The 14,764-nt window shown below is 50.7% G+C and overlaps 1 protein-coding gene across 3 annotated transcripts in view; it reads right to left on the bottom strand.

The window, feature by feature from the left end:
* tasp1 (taspase, threonine aspartase, 1) overlaps nucleotides 1-14,764 on the bottom strand; it is a 113,243-nt gene that overhangs the window by 54,101 nt on the left and 44,378 nt on the right. For all 3 annotated transcript variants that reach the window (XM_042305646.1, XM_042305645.1, XM_042305644.1), the window contains 2 exons: nucleotides 3,709-3,828; nucleotides 2,288-2,366 (listed from right to left, as the gene is read on the bottom strand). In XM_042305646.1, coding sequence (XP_042161580.1) covers nucleotides 2,288-2,366; nucleotides 3,709-3,828 — 199 coding nt within the window. The remainder of the gene's footprint in view (nucleotides 1-2,287; nucleotides 2,367-3,708; nucleotides 3,829-14,764) is intronic.

Genomic DNA, 14,764 nt, shown 5'->3' on the forward strand with positions numbered 1-14,764 from the left:
CTCTCTCTCCGCCTCCGCCCTCTCCCTCCGCCTCCGCCCTCTCTCCGCCTCCGCCTCCGCTCTCTCTCCGCCTCCGCTCTCCGCTCCGCCTCCGCCTCCTCCGCCTCCGCTCTCTCTCCGCCTCCGCTCGCTCTCTCTCCGCCCTCCGCTCTCTCTCCGCCTCCGCCCTCGCTCTCTCTCCGCCTCCGCCCTTTCGCTCTCTCTCCGCCTCCGCCCTTCGCTCTCTCTCCGCCTCCGCCCTTCGCTCTCTCTCCGCCTCCGCCTCCGCTCCTCTCCGCCTCCGCCCTTCGCTCTCTCTCCGCCTCCGCCCTTCGCTCTCTCTCCGCCTCCGCCCTTCGCTCTCTCCGCCTCCGCCCTTCGCTCTCTCTCCGCCTCCGCCCTTCGCTCTCTCTCCGCCCCCTCCGCTCTCTCTCCCCCGCCCTCCGCCCTTCGCTCTCTCTCCCCCTCCGCCCTTCGCTCTCTCTCCCCCTCCACCCTTCTCCCTTTCCTTGCCAGCACTGCATAGTTTTTGAGAGTCTGGGAGCAGAGAGAGAGACACAGTCGAGTCAGACTCCCTTGTTGGCTGTTTCTCTTTCCTCTCTCCCTCTTTCTCTCTTGCCCACTCTCGCCCCCTCTCTCATACCCCTCTTTCTCCATCTCTCTTCCTCTGCCAGCTCTGCTCAGTTAATCCATCTCCATTTATGAGAGAGACATAAAGGAGAAACTCTAAACTAACAAAACAGAACCGCTCCATTGAAAAAAAAAAATCTGAGTTGTTTTTTTAGGGGTGAAAAGGCAACATGAGGAGAAGTCACACTTTGAGAACAAGGACAATAGGTCTACATAGTGAAATGTCACCAGCAGGCTAATGCACAACAGATATAATCCAACGTCTTTGGGTTTGGAGGGTCTTGAGAAGGTGCCCCCTGGCTGCCTCCAAAACGTAATTCTTTTCCCTATATAGTGCACTACATCTGACCAGAACCAATAGGGTGCCATTTGGGTCACAAATCCCCCACATGACCTCATGTACCCTCCCCTCCCTCACTATCCTCACTATCCACATGCAACGGGTGTCACGTGTTAGGCTAAACTTGCCTGCAGACCCACTGAGCCTTGCAGTACACCTGGTCTGCAGATGACTAACAAAGACAAACTACACAAAGAACTAAACAAGTTTAGTGACTGATGAGGAGGGCAAACCATCCAAAGCACTGCGACTTAGTCAGCTACATAAGAGACCATCGTGACTCAGTCAATGACATAGTCAGCTACAGAAGAGACGACATGACTCAGTCAGTGACTTAGTCAGCTACATAAGACACCAAATGGAACACACCTCCCTATAGCCCTCAAAATCAGCTCTGGACCTTGAAGTCAGATGCAGTGTTGTTTCCCCATTCTCCCCCTCTAAACCTGGGACGGACGTAGACCTGGGACGGACGTAGACCTGGGACGGACGTAGACCTGGGACGGACGTAGACCTGGGACGGACGTAGACCTGGGACGGACGTAGACCTGGGACGGACGTAGACCTGGGACGGACGTAGACCTGGGACGGACGTAGACCTGGGACGGACGTAGACCTGGGACTCCAGGTGGGTGCAATTCATAATCAGGGAGAACAGAAAACTAGCAGACTACGGACCTCGTCGGGTCAGAGGTGAATACCCCTACCCTATACGGTTAAAAGCAGTGCCGTTTGGAATTACAGCCCATAACTGAATCTGACTTATATCTGCACTTCAGAAACATTCAAATCAGAACACATTGCAAGTTAAGGACGCAACATGCAGAAATCGCTCCTCCATTTCCTGGTTGCTAAATTTGTAATAATTTGCCTAACTTCAGACAGATGTGACAAAACAAGTCTAGTATAGAGAATTATTGTACCATCTAAACCTCTGAAATATATTTAGCATAAAAATACATTTTTTCAGCTGTTTGTTGCTGGTGTAAAAAAATTAAAAAACGCCAAAACGAAACATAAGAACATAAAGCATAGAAATAGAGCACATAGAATAGATCAACCGCTTCTCAGACTTGCTTTCAATGAGCATGACAGATCTATAACACCTATTTCTATGTGAATTTGGTCAGGTCAATTTTTTTTAAATTTTTTTTTTTACATATTGCAGCTGTAAAGCAGACAGGTCCTAACTAAATTCTTCCTCTTCTTCAAAACGTTAAGACTACAAGGAGCTTCAGTCTCAAAACAGGCTCAGTCAAATCAAAATGTCTGGAAACTGAGATATGGAGAGATGACAGAGCACATAAACACAAGGTATTGGGAGAAGGGTTGTTTTACCTGAAGTACTCACTGCTGTAGAGTAAGGGTTCAGGGTACTGGTGTTCTCAGCCCAGCATCCACATCCATGATGAGCAGCCTAGGGAGGGAGGGAGGGAGGGGGAGAGAGGGGGAGGGAGAGAGAGGGGGAGAGGGGAGGAGGGGGGAGAGGGAGAGAGAGAGGGGGGGAGGGAGGGAGAGAGAGAGAGAGGGGGAGGGAGAGAGGGGAGAGAGAGAGAGGGGGGGAGGGAGGGAGAGAGGGAGGGAGAGAGGGGGGAGAGAGAGGGAGGGAGAGAGAGAGGGGGAGGGAGGGGAGGGGGAGGAGAGAGAGAGAGGGGGGAGGAGGGAGAGAGAGAGAGAGAGAGGGGGAGGGAGGGAGAGGGGGAGGGAGGGAGGGAGGGAGGGGGAGGGAGGGAGGGAGGGAGGGAGGGAGGGAGGGGGAGAGGGAGGGAGGAGGGAGGGAGCATTACTACTGCTCATTCTCAGCAAGTAGATTAAATGTTTAATTTATTAAATTATGGAAATAAGTACTGGACAAGTGGCAACAAATCACCCTGTTAAAGCCCTGTCCTGGGACCCAGAGGACATGGTTACTGTCCCACCCTGTCCTGGGACCCAGAGGACATGGTTACTGTCCCCTGTTACCCTGCCTGGGACCAAGAGGACATGGTTACTGTCCCACCCTGTCCTGGGACCCAGAGGACATGGTTACTGTCCCACCCTGCCTGGGACCCAGAGGACATGGTTACTGTCCCACCCTGTCCTGGGACCCAGAGGACATGGTTACTGTCCCACCCTGCCTGGGACCCAGAGGACATGGTTACTGTCCCACCCTGCCTGGGACCCAGAGGACATGGTTACTGTCCCACCCTGCCTGGGACCCAGAGGACATGGTTACTCTCCCTGTCCCACCCAGAGGACATGGTTACTGTACCTGTCCCACCCTGCCTGGGACCCAGAGGACATGGTTACTGTACCTGTCCCACCCTGCCTGGGACCCAGAGGACATGGTTACTGTACCTGTCCCACCCTGCCTGGGACCCAGAGGACATGGTTACGGTACCTGTCCCACCCTGCCTGGGACCCAGAGGACATGGTTACTGTACCTGTCCCACCCTGCCTGGGACCCAGAGGACATGGTTACTGTACCTGTCCCACCCTGCCTGGGACCCAGAGGACATGGTTACGGTACCTGTCCCACCCTGCCTGGGACCCAGAGGACATGGTTACCGTACCTGTCCCACCCTGCCTGGGACCCAGAGGACATGGTTACTGTACCTGTCCCACCCTGCCTGGGACCCAGAGGGCATGGTTACTGTACCTGTCCCACCCTGCCTGGGACCCAGAGGGCATGGTTACTGTACCTGTCCCACCCTGCCTGGGACACAGAGGACATGGTTACTGTACCTGTCCCACCAACCCAGAGGACATAGTTACTGTACCTGTCCCACCCTGCCTGGGTGTTTCATGGCTAAACCCCCACTGGACACTGCAGCTGCCACGTTCCCCTCTCTGTCCACTACGATCGCTCCCACCGTGTCCAGCAACCCTGATCCATTCTCCTAAAGGGAAAACAAGATCGGGTGACTCAGAAAACATTCATTCATACACCGACTCCAAGAGGAAAAACAAGGTCCATAAAAGGTGAATCTTAACTCCCACCAGAGGTCCACTTTTAACTTAGTCTCCCATTGAAATCAAGGGCTAAGATCAAATTCGAATCAAGCAGATGTTAGGATTCACCTTTATAATGATCAGATAATCAATCAAATTAAATCAATATAATTGAGTAGACATAACGTACAGTGGTTCTATCCAACAGTAGGTCTCTTAAGCATGGTGGTGAATATACAGTGGCTGCCAATACCCCTCTCTCCATAAAACATGAAGTGTGAACGCTATGGCCAAGGCAAACTCAATCGATCATGCTTTGCTCAAAGACTTCTAGACGTTCTAACCCTAGGAATGAGCATATTTTGCTCAGACATCTTTCCTCGAACCACCAGACATGGGAATATTCCGTTGAAATGGACCCAGGTTCAACATTAACACGATCAGGAAATCATTTATCCTTCTATCCTCTCAAATTTTTCAACTGTTCATTCTCTGTTGTTCTTCTGAACCGTTTGTTTTCCTTCACTGATTGAGGTTTTCTTTGGAAGGGGCTTGTTGGTGAATTGGAGGCGAAGGAAAGGCCGGTGGATGGCATGATGACTCGCTCTTCCACAGACTCGCTCTCTCTCCCCGTGTCTGTCTGTCTGTCTGTGTGTGAGAACATGTGTTTAAAGATTCAGACTCAAGCCTTTGCAAAACAAACCCTGTACAGAAACATATTGTATTAAACCAACAGTCTCCAGGGACTCCCGGCCAGCAGTCTCCAGGGACTCCCGGCCAGCAGTCTCCAGGGACTCCCGGCCAGCAGTCTCCAGGGACTCCCGGCCAGCAGTCTCCAGGGACTCCCGGCCAGCAGTCTCCAGGGACTCCCGGCCAGCAGTCTCCAGGGACTCCCGGCCAACAGTCTCCAGGGACTCCCGGCCAGCAGTCTCCAGGGACTCCCGGCCAGCAGTCTCCAGGGACTCCCGGCCAGCAGTCTCCAGGGACTCCCGGCCAGCAGTCTCCAGGGACTCCCGGCCAGCAGTCTCCAGGGACTCCCGGCCACAGTCTCCAGGGACTCCCGGCCAACAGTCTCCAGGGACTCCCGGCCAACAGTCTCCAGGGACTCCCGGCCAACAGTCTCCAGGGACTCTTCACTAACGGCCAGCAGTCGCCAGGGACTCCCGGCCAACAGTCGCCAGGGACTCCCGGCCAACAGTCGCCAGGGACTCCCGGCCAACAGTCGCCAGGGACTCCCGGCCAACAGTCGCCAGGGACTCCCGGCCAACAGTCGCCAGGGACTCCCGGCCAACAGTCGCCAGGGACTCCCGGCCAACAGTCGCCAGGGACTCCCGGCCAACAGTCGCCAGGGACTCCCGGCCAACAGTCGCCAGGGACTCCCGGCCAACAGTCGCCAGGGACTCCCGGCCAACAGTCGCCAGGGACTCCCGGCCAACAGTCGCCAGGGACTCCCGGCCAACAGTCGCCAGGGACTCCCGGCCAACAGTCGCCAGGGACTCCCGGCCAACAGTCGCCAGGGACTCCCGGCCAACAGTCGCCAGGGACTCCCGGCCAACAGTCGCCAGGGACTCCCGGCCAACAGTCTCCAGGGACTCCCGGCCAACAGCCTCCAGGGACTCCCGGCCAACAGCCTCCAGGGACTCCCGGCCAACAGCCTCCAGGGACTCCCGGCCAACAGCCTCCAGGGACTCCCGGCCAACAGCCTCCAGGGACTCCCGGCCAACAGCCTCCAGGGACTCCCGGCCAACAGCCTCCAGGGACTCCCGGCCAACGGCCTCCAGGGACTCCCGGCCAGGCCTCCAGGGACTCCCGGCCAACGGCCAGCCTCCAGGGACTCCCGGCCAACAGCCAGCAGTCCAGGGACTCCTCACTAACAGCCAGCAGTCTCCAGGGACTCCTCACTAACAGCCAGCAGTCTCCAGGGACTCCTCACTAACAGCCAGCAGTCTCCAGGGACTCCTCACTAACAGCCAGCAGTCTCCAGGGACTCCTCACTAACAGCCAGCAGTCTCCAGGGACTCCTCACTAACAGCCAGCAGTCTCCAGGGACTCCTCACTAACAGCCAGCAGTCTCCAGGGACTCCTCACTAACAGCCAGCAGTCTCCAGCGACTCCTCACTAATAGCCAGCAGTCTCCAGGGACTCCTCACTAACAGCCAGCAGTCTCCAGGGACTCCTCATTAACAGCCAGCAGTCTCCAGGGACTCCTCACTAACAGCCAGCAGTCTCTAGGGACTCCTCACTAACAGCCAACAGTCTCACATCAGACTGAACATGGATCAGGCAAAGACAGCTCCTTTTCACAAGATACATGGACATTATGCTGTAGATTTTAAGGATTTTAGTCTAACCTTTCTTGAACGTCAGATACACTATACATACTAAAGTATGCGGACCCCCCTTCATATTAGTGGATTCGGCTATTTCAACCACACCCGTTGCAGACAGGTGTATAACATCGAGCACACAAGGCCTCCCATGTGGCGCAGCAGTCTAAGGCTCTGCATCGCAGTGCTAGCTGTGCCACTAGCGATCCTGGTTTGAGTTCAGGCTCTGTCGCAGCCGTCCGTGACTGGAAGACCCATGGGGCGGCGCACAATTGGCCCAAGTGTTGTCCGGGTTAGGGGAGAGTTTGGCCCAAGTGTTGTCCGGGTTAGGGGAGGGTTTGGCCCGAGTGTTGTCCGGGTTAGGGGAGAGTTTGTCCCGAGTGTTGTCCGGGTTAGGGGAGGGTTTGTCCCAAGTGTTGTCCGGGTTAGGGAGGGTTTGGCCCAAGTGTTGTCCGGGTTAGGGGAGGGTTTGGCCCAAGTGTTGTCCGGGTTAGGGGAGGGTTTGTCCCAAGTGTTGTCCGGGTTAAGGGAGAGTTTGTCCCGAGTGTTGTCCGGGTTAGGGGAGGGTTTGGCCCAAGTGTTGTCCGGGTTAGGGGAGGGTTTGGCCCAAGTGTTGTCCGGGTTAGGGGAGGGTTTGGCCCAAGTGTTGTCCGGGTTAGGGAGGGTTTGGCCCAAGTGTTGTCCGGGTTAGGGAGGGTTTGGCCCAAGTGTTGTCCGGGTTAGGGGAGGGTTTGGCCCAAGTGTTGTCCGGGTTAGGGGAGGGTTTGGCCCAAGTGTTGTCCGGGTTAGGGGAGGGTTTGGCCCAAGTGTTGTCCGGGTTAGGGAGGGTTTGGCCCAAGTGTTGTCGGGTTAGGGAGGGTTTGGCCCGAATGTTGTCTGGGTTAGGGGAGGGTTTGGCTCAGCGTCGTCCGGGTTAGGCGAGGGTTTGGCCCAGCGTTGTCCGGGTTAGGGGAGGGTTTGGCCCAGCATCGTCCGGGTTAGAGGAGGGTTTGGCCGGCAGGGATGTTCTTGTCCCATCGCGCTCTAGCGACTCCTGTGGCGGGCCAGGCCCAGTGGACGCTGACACGGTCGCAAGGTGTACGGTGTTTTCTCCGGTGCGGCTGGCTTCCGGGTTAAGCAGGCATTGTGTCAAGAAGCAGTGCGGCTTGGCTGGGTTGTGTTTCGGAGGACTCACGGCTCCCGACCTTCGCCTCTCCCGAGTCCGCACAGGAGTTGCAGCGATAGGACAAGACTAACTACCAATTGGATACCACTAAATTGGGGAGAAAAAGGGGTACAAATAATTAAGTTCCCGCAGTGGAGGGAACAGAACAGTGGAGGCTGTTATAACAGCAAAGGGTGGGATCAACTCCATTTTTAATGCCCATGATTTTGGAATGAGATGTTCGACGAGCAGGTGTCCACATCAGAGTATATGAGCAGAGCAAGGAGTGGAGCCCAATTTGACTGGAGCATGGAGCGACATTCCCAAAGGCTGAAGAGACGGCCTTCTCGCCCGCTCCAGTAGCACTCACTTCACAGGCTCAGGGCGTGCCCGGCCCAGCATGCATTTGAAGTCTACTTGTGTGCTGCTATAGCACAGATCCATGAGCAATGAGTGGGATCTGGTCCACATACACTACATGACCAAAAGTATGTCAAAATCTATTCAAGTAAGATATTTTTAGTTATGTGCAATTCAATTTTTAAAAGTTCCACTCTTCTCTGTCCATAATCCGCATGGTTTTCACATGTGGAACAGGTGTTTGTGTCTCAGATTTATTTTTTAAATCAAAAAATGGGAACATTTTTATGGCTTGGCAAACAGAGACTTAATAGCATTGCTGTATGAAAATCAGAACCAGACCAGCTGAAATCAACATTTTTTTATGAAATCAACACGGTTCTCTGAGTACAAACTCTACGCACTCACTCTCTCTCTCTTAAAAACACATTCTGACACAGCTCATATTCACAGCACTAGATTCCTCAAATGGAAGCTGTTTTGAATTGGTGTGCTATAAAGTTCAACAAGTTCAATTTTTTTTTTTTTTTAAAGGATATGATCGCAAAAATAACCTACAAAACGTATTGTTAAGTAAAAACTCAAAAATGTAAAAAATGGACTAAATTGACATTGTTTTAATACTTCTACAACGTCAGTCTGGTGCAGCCACCAACTGATTGTCATCATCTCATGGTTGCTCAACTAGGCCTCAATCCTGCCATGGGAAAGCAGAGCACCACGACATATGAACTATCCAGTAGGTTTAGGCTACAACATTACGGAGGAGGAGCCCAGGGGAGGAGCCTAGGAAAGCAAATCAAAACCCTTTTCAAACCTAGTCCTCTATGACACCTCCACTAGCCAACAGACACCTCCACTAGCCAACAGACACCTCCACGAGCCAACTGACACCTCCATGAGCCAACTGACACCTCCACCAACTGCACCTCCACGAAACAGACACCTCCACTAGCCAACAGACACCTCCACTAGCCAACAGACACCTCCACTAGCCAACTGACACCAACACACCTAATACAGTTCTCTATGTTCAATGAATTCTCTCTTCTTTGAATAGTTCAGGATTAATCCAACTTAATTCTGATGAATCACAATGTTAACTTTGTAAACAATAACATACACCTAGTATGTGGGGAAAACTACAAGTGAACTGCCTCAAGCGCCATGTCAGTTGTATAGGGTGTAGATTGCTAGCTACCATGGATGTGTCCAAAATGGAACAAAATGGAACCGAATTCCATTCCAGTCAAAAGTTTGGACACACCTACTTCATTCTCATTCTCTCAACCAGCTTCACGAGGAATGCTTTTCCAACAGTCTTGAAGGAGTTCCCACATATGCTGAGCACTTGTTGGCTGCTTTTCCTTCACTCCGCGGTCCATCCCAAACCATTTCAATTGGGTTGAGGTCGGGTAATTGTGGAGGCCAGGTCATCTGATGCAGCACTCCATCACTCTCCTTTTTGGTAAAATAGCCCTTACACAGCCTGGAGGTGTGTTGGGTCATTGTCCTGTTGATAAACAAATGATAGTCCCACTAAGCCCAAACCAGATGGGATGGCGTGTCACTGCAGAATGCTGTGGAGGCCATGCTGGTTAAGTGTGCCTTGAATTCTAAATAAATCACTGACAGTGTCACCAGCCCCACACCATCACACCTCCTCCTCCATGCTTCACGGTGGGAACCACACATCATCCGTTCACCTACTCTGCGTCTCACAAAGACACAGCGGTTGGAAACAAAAATCTCAAATTTAGACTCATCAGACCAAAGGACAGATTTCCACCGGTCTAATGTCCACTGCTCATGTTTCTTGGCCCAAGCAAGTCTCTTCTTCTTGTTGGTGTCCTTTAATAGAGGTTTCTTTGCAGCAATTTGACCACGAAGGCCTGATTTACGCAGTGTCCTCTGAACAGTTGATGTTGAGATGTGTCTGTTACTTGAAGTCTGTGAAGTATTTATTTGGGCTGCAATTTCTGAGGCTGGTTACTCTAATGAACTTATCCTCTGCAGCAGAGGTAACTCTGGGTCTTCCTTTCCTGTGGTGGTCCTCATGAGAGCCAGTTTCATCAAAGCGCTTGAGGGTTTTTGTGATAGCACTTGAAGAAACTTTCAAAGTTCTTGACATTTTCTGTATTGACTGACCTTCATGTCTTAAAGTAATGATTGACTGTTGTTTCTCTTTGCTTATTTGAGCTGTTCTTGCCATAATATGGACTTGGTCTTTTACCAAATAGGGCGATCTTCTGTTTATCTTCACAACACATCTGAATGGCTTACAAATTAACCCACACCTGTTAATTTAAATGCATTCCAGGTGACTACCTCATGAAGCTGGTTGACAACAAAGCTGATTGGCTACTTTTTTTTTTTTACATTGTCACAACACAACTGATTGGCTCAAACGCATTAAGGAAAGAAAGTCCACAAATTAACAAGGCACACCTGTTACTTGAAATGCATTCCAGGTGACTAACTCATGAAGCTGGTTGAGAGAATGCCAAGAATGTGCAAAGCTGTCATCAAGGCAAGAATAAAAAATATAACATATCTGATTTGTTTAACACTGTTTTGGTTAATACATGATTCCATATGTGTTATTTAATAGTTTTTGATGTCTTCACTATTATTCTACAATGTAGAAAATAGTAAAAATAAAGAAAAACCCTGGAATGAGTAGGTGTTCTAAAACATTTGACTGGTACTAATTAATTAATTAAATATATATATATATTTTTCTTTTTTTCTTTGTATTCTGTGTGTGTGTAATTATATATATATATACACACAGAAAAAATATATAAACACAACATGGTCAAATAAAAGACACATTTACCCCCACAGTGATGTCCTCCACTCTACACATTTACCCCCACAGTGATGTCCTCCACTCTACACATTTACCCCCACAGTGATGTCCTCCACTCTACACATTTACCCCCACAGTGATGTCCTCCACTCTACACATTTACCCCCACAGTGATGTCCTCCACTCTACACATTTACCCCCACAGTGATGTCCTCCACAAAAAATCATAATTATTTCTCTTAAATTTTGCAAAAAGTTTGTTTACATCCTCGTTAGTGAACATTTCTCCTTTGCCAAGATAAACCATCCACCTGACAGATGTGGCATATCAAGAAGCTGATTAAACAGCATGATCATTACACAGGTGCACCTTCTGCTTGGGACAATAAAAGGCCACACTAAAATGTGCAGTTTTGTCACACAACACAATGCCACAGATGTCTCAAGTTGAGGGAGCGTGCAATTGGCATGCTGACTGCAGAAATGTCCACCAGAACTGTTGACATATAATTGAATCTTAATGTCTCTACCATAACCTCTCACCATTATAATAACAGGGAGGTTAGCATTCTATATATTCAGAAAGTTACAGACACACAAATATCATACCCCCCAAAAATGCTAACCTCCTCTGATATTGTAATGGTTAGAGGTTAGCATTTTGGGGGGGAGAGGTATGATATTTGTGTTGCCAGAGAATTTAATGTTCAATTCTCTACCAATTTGGAAAACAGGACAGCCCAGGACCTCCACATCTGGCTTCTTCACAAGCGGGATCTTCTGATGAGGGTTGGGGGTGCTGAGAAGTATTTCTGTCTATAATAAAGCCCTTTGGCGGGTAAAAACTCATTCTGGTTGGCTGGGCCTGGCCTGGCCGGCTCCCATGGGCCTATGTGAAATCCATCAATTGGGGCCTTATTTAAATTGACGGATTTTCTTATATGAACTGTAACTTCGGTAAAATATTTGAAATTGTTGCATGTTGCGTTTCGCTTTTTTGTTCAGTTTAGCAGGAAGAGTGAGTGTGTGTGTGTGTGTGTGTGTGTGTGTGTGTGTGTGTGTGTGTGTGTGTGTGTGTGTGTGTGTGTGTGTGTGTGTGTGTTTTGTGTGTGTGTTTAGCAGTCTTATGGCTTGGGGGTAGAAGCTGTTCAGGGTCCTGTTGGCTCCAGACATGGTGTATTGGTACTGCTTGCCGTGTGGTAGCAGAGAAAAGTCTCTGACCATTTCAGAAGCCACCTGGTGTTGCTGGAGTCTTTTAGGGCCTTCCTCTGACACCGCCTGGTATAGAGGTCCTGGGTGTCAGGAAGCTTGGCCCCAGTGATGTACTGGGCCGTACGCACTACCCTCTGTAGCGCCTTGCGGTCAGATGCCAAGCAGTTGCCATACCAGGCGGTGATGCAGTCAGTCAAGATGCTCTCGATGGTGCAGCTGTAGAACTTTGAGGATCTGAGGCCCAAATCTTTTCAGCCTGCTGAGGGAGAAGAGGCGTTGTTGTGCCCTATTCATGTTGGTGTGCTTAATTCCTTAGCGATGTGGAAACCGAGGAACTTGAAGCTGTTCACCTGCTCCACTACAGCCCCATCGATGTGGATGGGGGCATGCCTAGCCCTCCATTTCCTGTAGTCCACGATCAACTCCTTCGTCTTGCTCACGTTGAAGGAGAGGTTGTTATCCTGGCACCACAATGCCAGTCCTCTGACCTCCTCCCTATAGGCTGTCTCATCGTTGTCTGTGATCAGGCCCCTACCCCTGTTGTGTCATCAGCTAACTTAATGATGGTGTTGAAGTCGTGGGTGAACAAGGAGTACAGGAGGGGACTGAGCACGCACCCCTGGGGAGCTCCAGTGTTTAAGGTCAGTGTTGTGTTAGTGTTGCTACCTACCCTCACCACCTGGGGGCGGCCCGTCAAGAAGTCCAGGATCAGTTGCAGAGGGAGGTGTTTAGTCCCAGGATCCTTAGCTTATTGACGAGCTTGGCGGTTACTATGGTGTTGAACGCTGAGCTGTAGTCAATAAACAGCATTCTCACATATAGTGCCTTCAGAAGGTATTCATACCCCATGACTTATTCCACATTTTGTAGTGACTGGATGATGTAGCATTGACACACAAAGTGTAATTAATAACGCTGAGCTGTAGTCAATGCTGTAGTCAATGAACAGCATTCTCACATATAGGTATTCCTCTTGTCCAGATGGGAGAGGGAAGTGTGGAGTGCAATAGAGATTGCGTCCTCTGTGGATCTGTAGGGAGATATGTGAATTGGAGTGGGTCCAGGGTTTCTGGGATAATGGTGTTGATATGAGTCATGACCAGCCTTTTCAAATACATTTCATGGCTACAGATGTGAGTGCTTCGGGCGATAGTCATTTAGGCAGGTTACCTTGGGAGCTCTTGAGCACGGAGACACAGTGTCAGAGGAGCACGGAGACACAGTGTCAGAGGAGCACGGAGACACAGTGCCACTATTAAGAGATAAAGCTACTTCACAGTGTTTATGTAACTACAGCTACTACTGCCCATCTGCATGGCCTCTCCCTTGTTGTGTGTCTGAGTACGTGGCGGTCAGCGAAAGGGACGGTCATTTTAAACACCTTCAACGTTTAGGTGTCTCATTGCAAGAATTCAGTGTGTGTGTGTGTGCCTGTGTAACTATGAGTGTGTGATGTCTTCGTGAGTAATTGAGGTCTCCACACCCTCATATCTCCAGGTCATCATTATACTGTTCCCTCCCATCGGCATCTGGCGGACTACAGATTACAGGACTGGGTGTGTGTGTGTGTGTGTGTGTGTGTGTGTGTGTGTGTGTGTGTGTGTGTGTGTGTGTGTGTGTGTGTGTGTGTGTGGTTTTCCTCAACATAGTCATCTGGCAGCACCTTGGATTACAGGAGGACATTGGATTTGGGACTGAATGTGTAGAGTGGAGGACATCACTGTGGGGGTAAATGTGTAGAGTGGAGGACATCACTGTGTGGGTAAATGTGTAGAGTGGAGGACATCACTGTGGGAGTAAATGTGTAGAGTGGAGGACATCACTGTGGGGGTAAATGTGTAGAGTGGAGGACATCACTGTGGGGTAAATGTGGAGGACATCACTGTGGGGGTAAATGTGTAGAGTGGAGGACATCACTGTGGGGTAAATGTGGAGGACATCACTGTGGGGGTAAATGTGTAGAGTGGAGGACATCACTGTGGGGGTAAATGTGTAGAGTGGAGGACATCACTGTGGGGTAAATGTGGAGGACATCACTGTGGGGGTAAATGTGTAGAGTGGAGGACATCACTGTGGGGGTAAATGTGTAGAGGGGAGGACATCACTGTGGGGGTAAATGTGTAGAGGGGAGGACATCACTGTGGGGGGTAAATGTGTAGAGGGGAGGACATCACTGTGGGGGTAAATGTGTAGAGCGGAGGACATCACTGTGGGGTAAATGTGTAGAGTGGAGGACATCACTGTGGGGTAAATGTGGAGGACATCACTGTGGGGGTAAATGTGTAGAGTGGAGGACATCACTGTGGGGTAAATGTGGAGGACATCACTGTGGGGGTAAATGTGTAGAGTGGAGGACATCACTGTGGGGGTAAATGTGTAGAGTGGAGGACATCACTGTGGGGGGTAAATGTGTAGAGTGGAGGACATCACTGTGGGGTAAATGTGTAGAGGGGAGGACATCACTGTGGGGTAAATGTGTAGAGTGGAGGACATCACTGTGGGGTAAATGTGTAGAGTGGAGGACATCACTGTGGGGTAAATGTGTAGAGGGGAGGACATCACTGTGGGGTAAATGTGTAGAGGGGAGGACATCACTGTGGGGTAAATGTGAAGAGTGGAGGACATCACTGTGGGGGTAAATGTGTAGAGTGGAGGACATCACTGTGGGGGTAAATGTGGAGGACATCACTGTGGGGGTAAATGTGGAGGACATCACTGTGGGGGTAAATGTGGAGAGTGGAGGACATCACTGTGGGGGTAAATGTGGAGAGTGGAGGACATCACTGTGGGGGTAAATGTGGAGAGTGGAGGACATCACTGTGGGGGTAAATGTGGAGGACATCACTGTGGGGGTAAATGTGGAGGACATCACTGTGGGGGTAAATGTGGAGGACATCACTGTGGGGGTAAATGTGGAGGACATCACTGTGGGGGTAAATGTGGAGGACATCACTGTGGGGGTAAATGTGGAGGACATCACTGTGGGGGTCAATGTGGAGGACATCACTGTGGGGGTAAATGTGGAGGAC

This window comes from Oncorhynchus tshawytscha, linkage group LG24 (assembly GCF_018296145.1).
Source record: "Oncorhynchus tshawytscha isolate Ot180627B linkage group LG24, Otsh_v2.0, whole genome shotgun sequence".
NCBI lineage: Eukaryota > Metazoa > Chordata > Actinopteri > Salmoniformes > Salmonidae > Oncorhynchus > Oncorhynchus tshawytscha.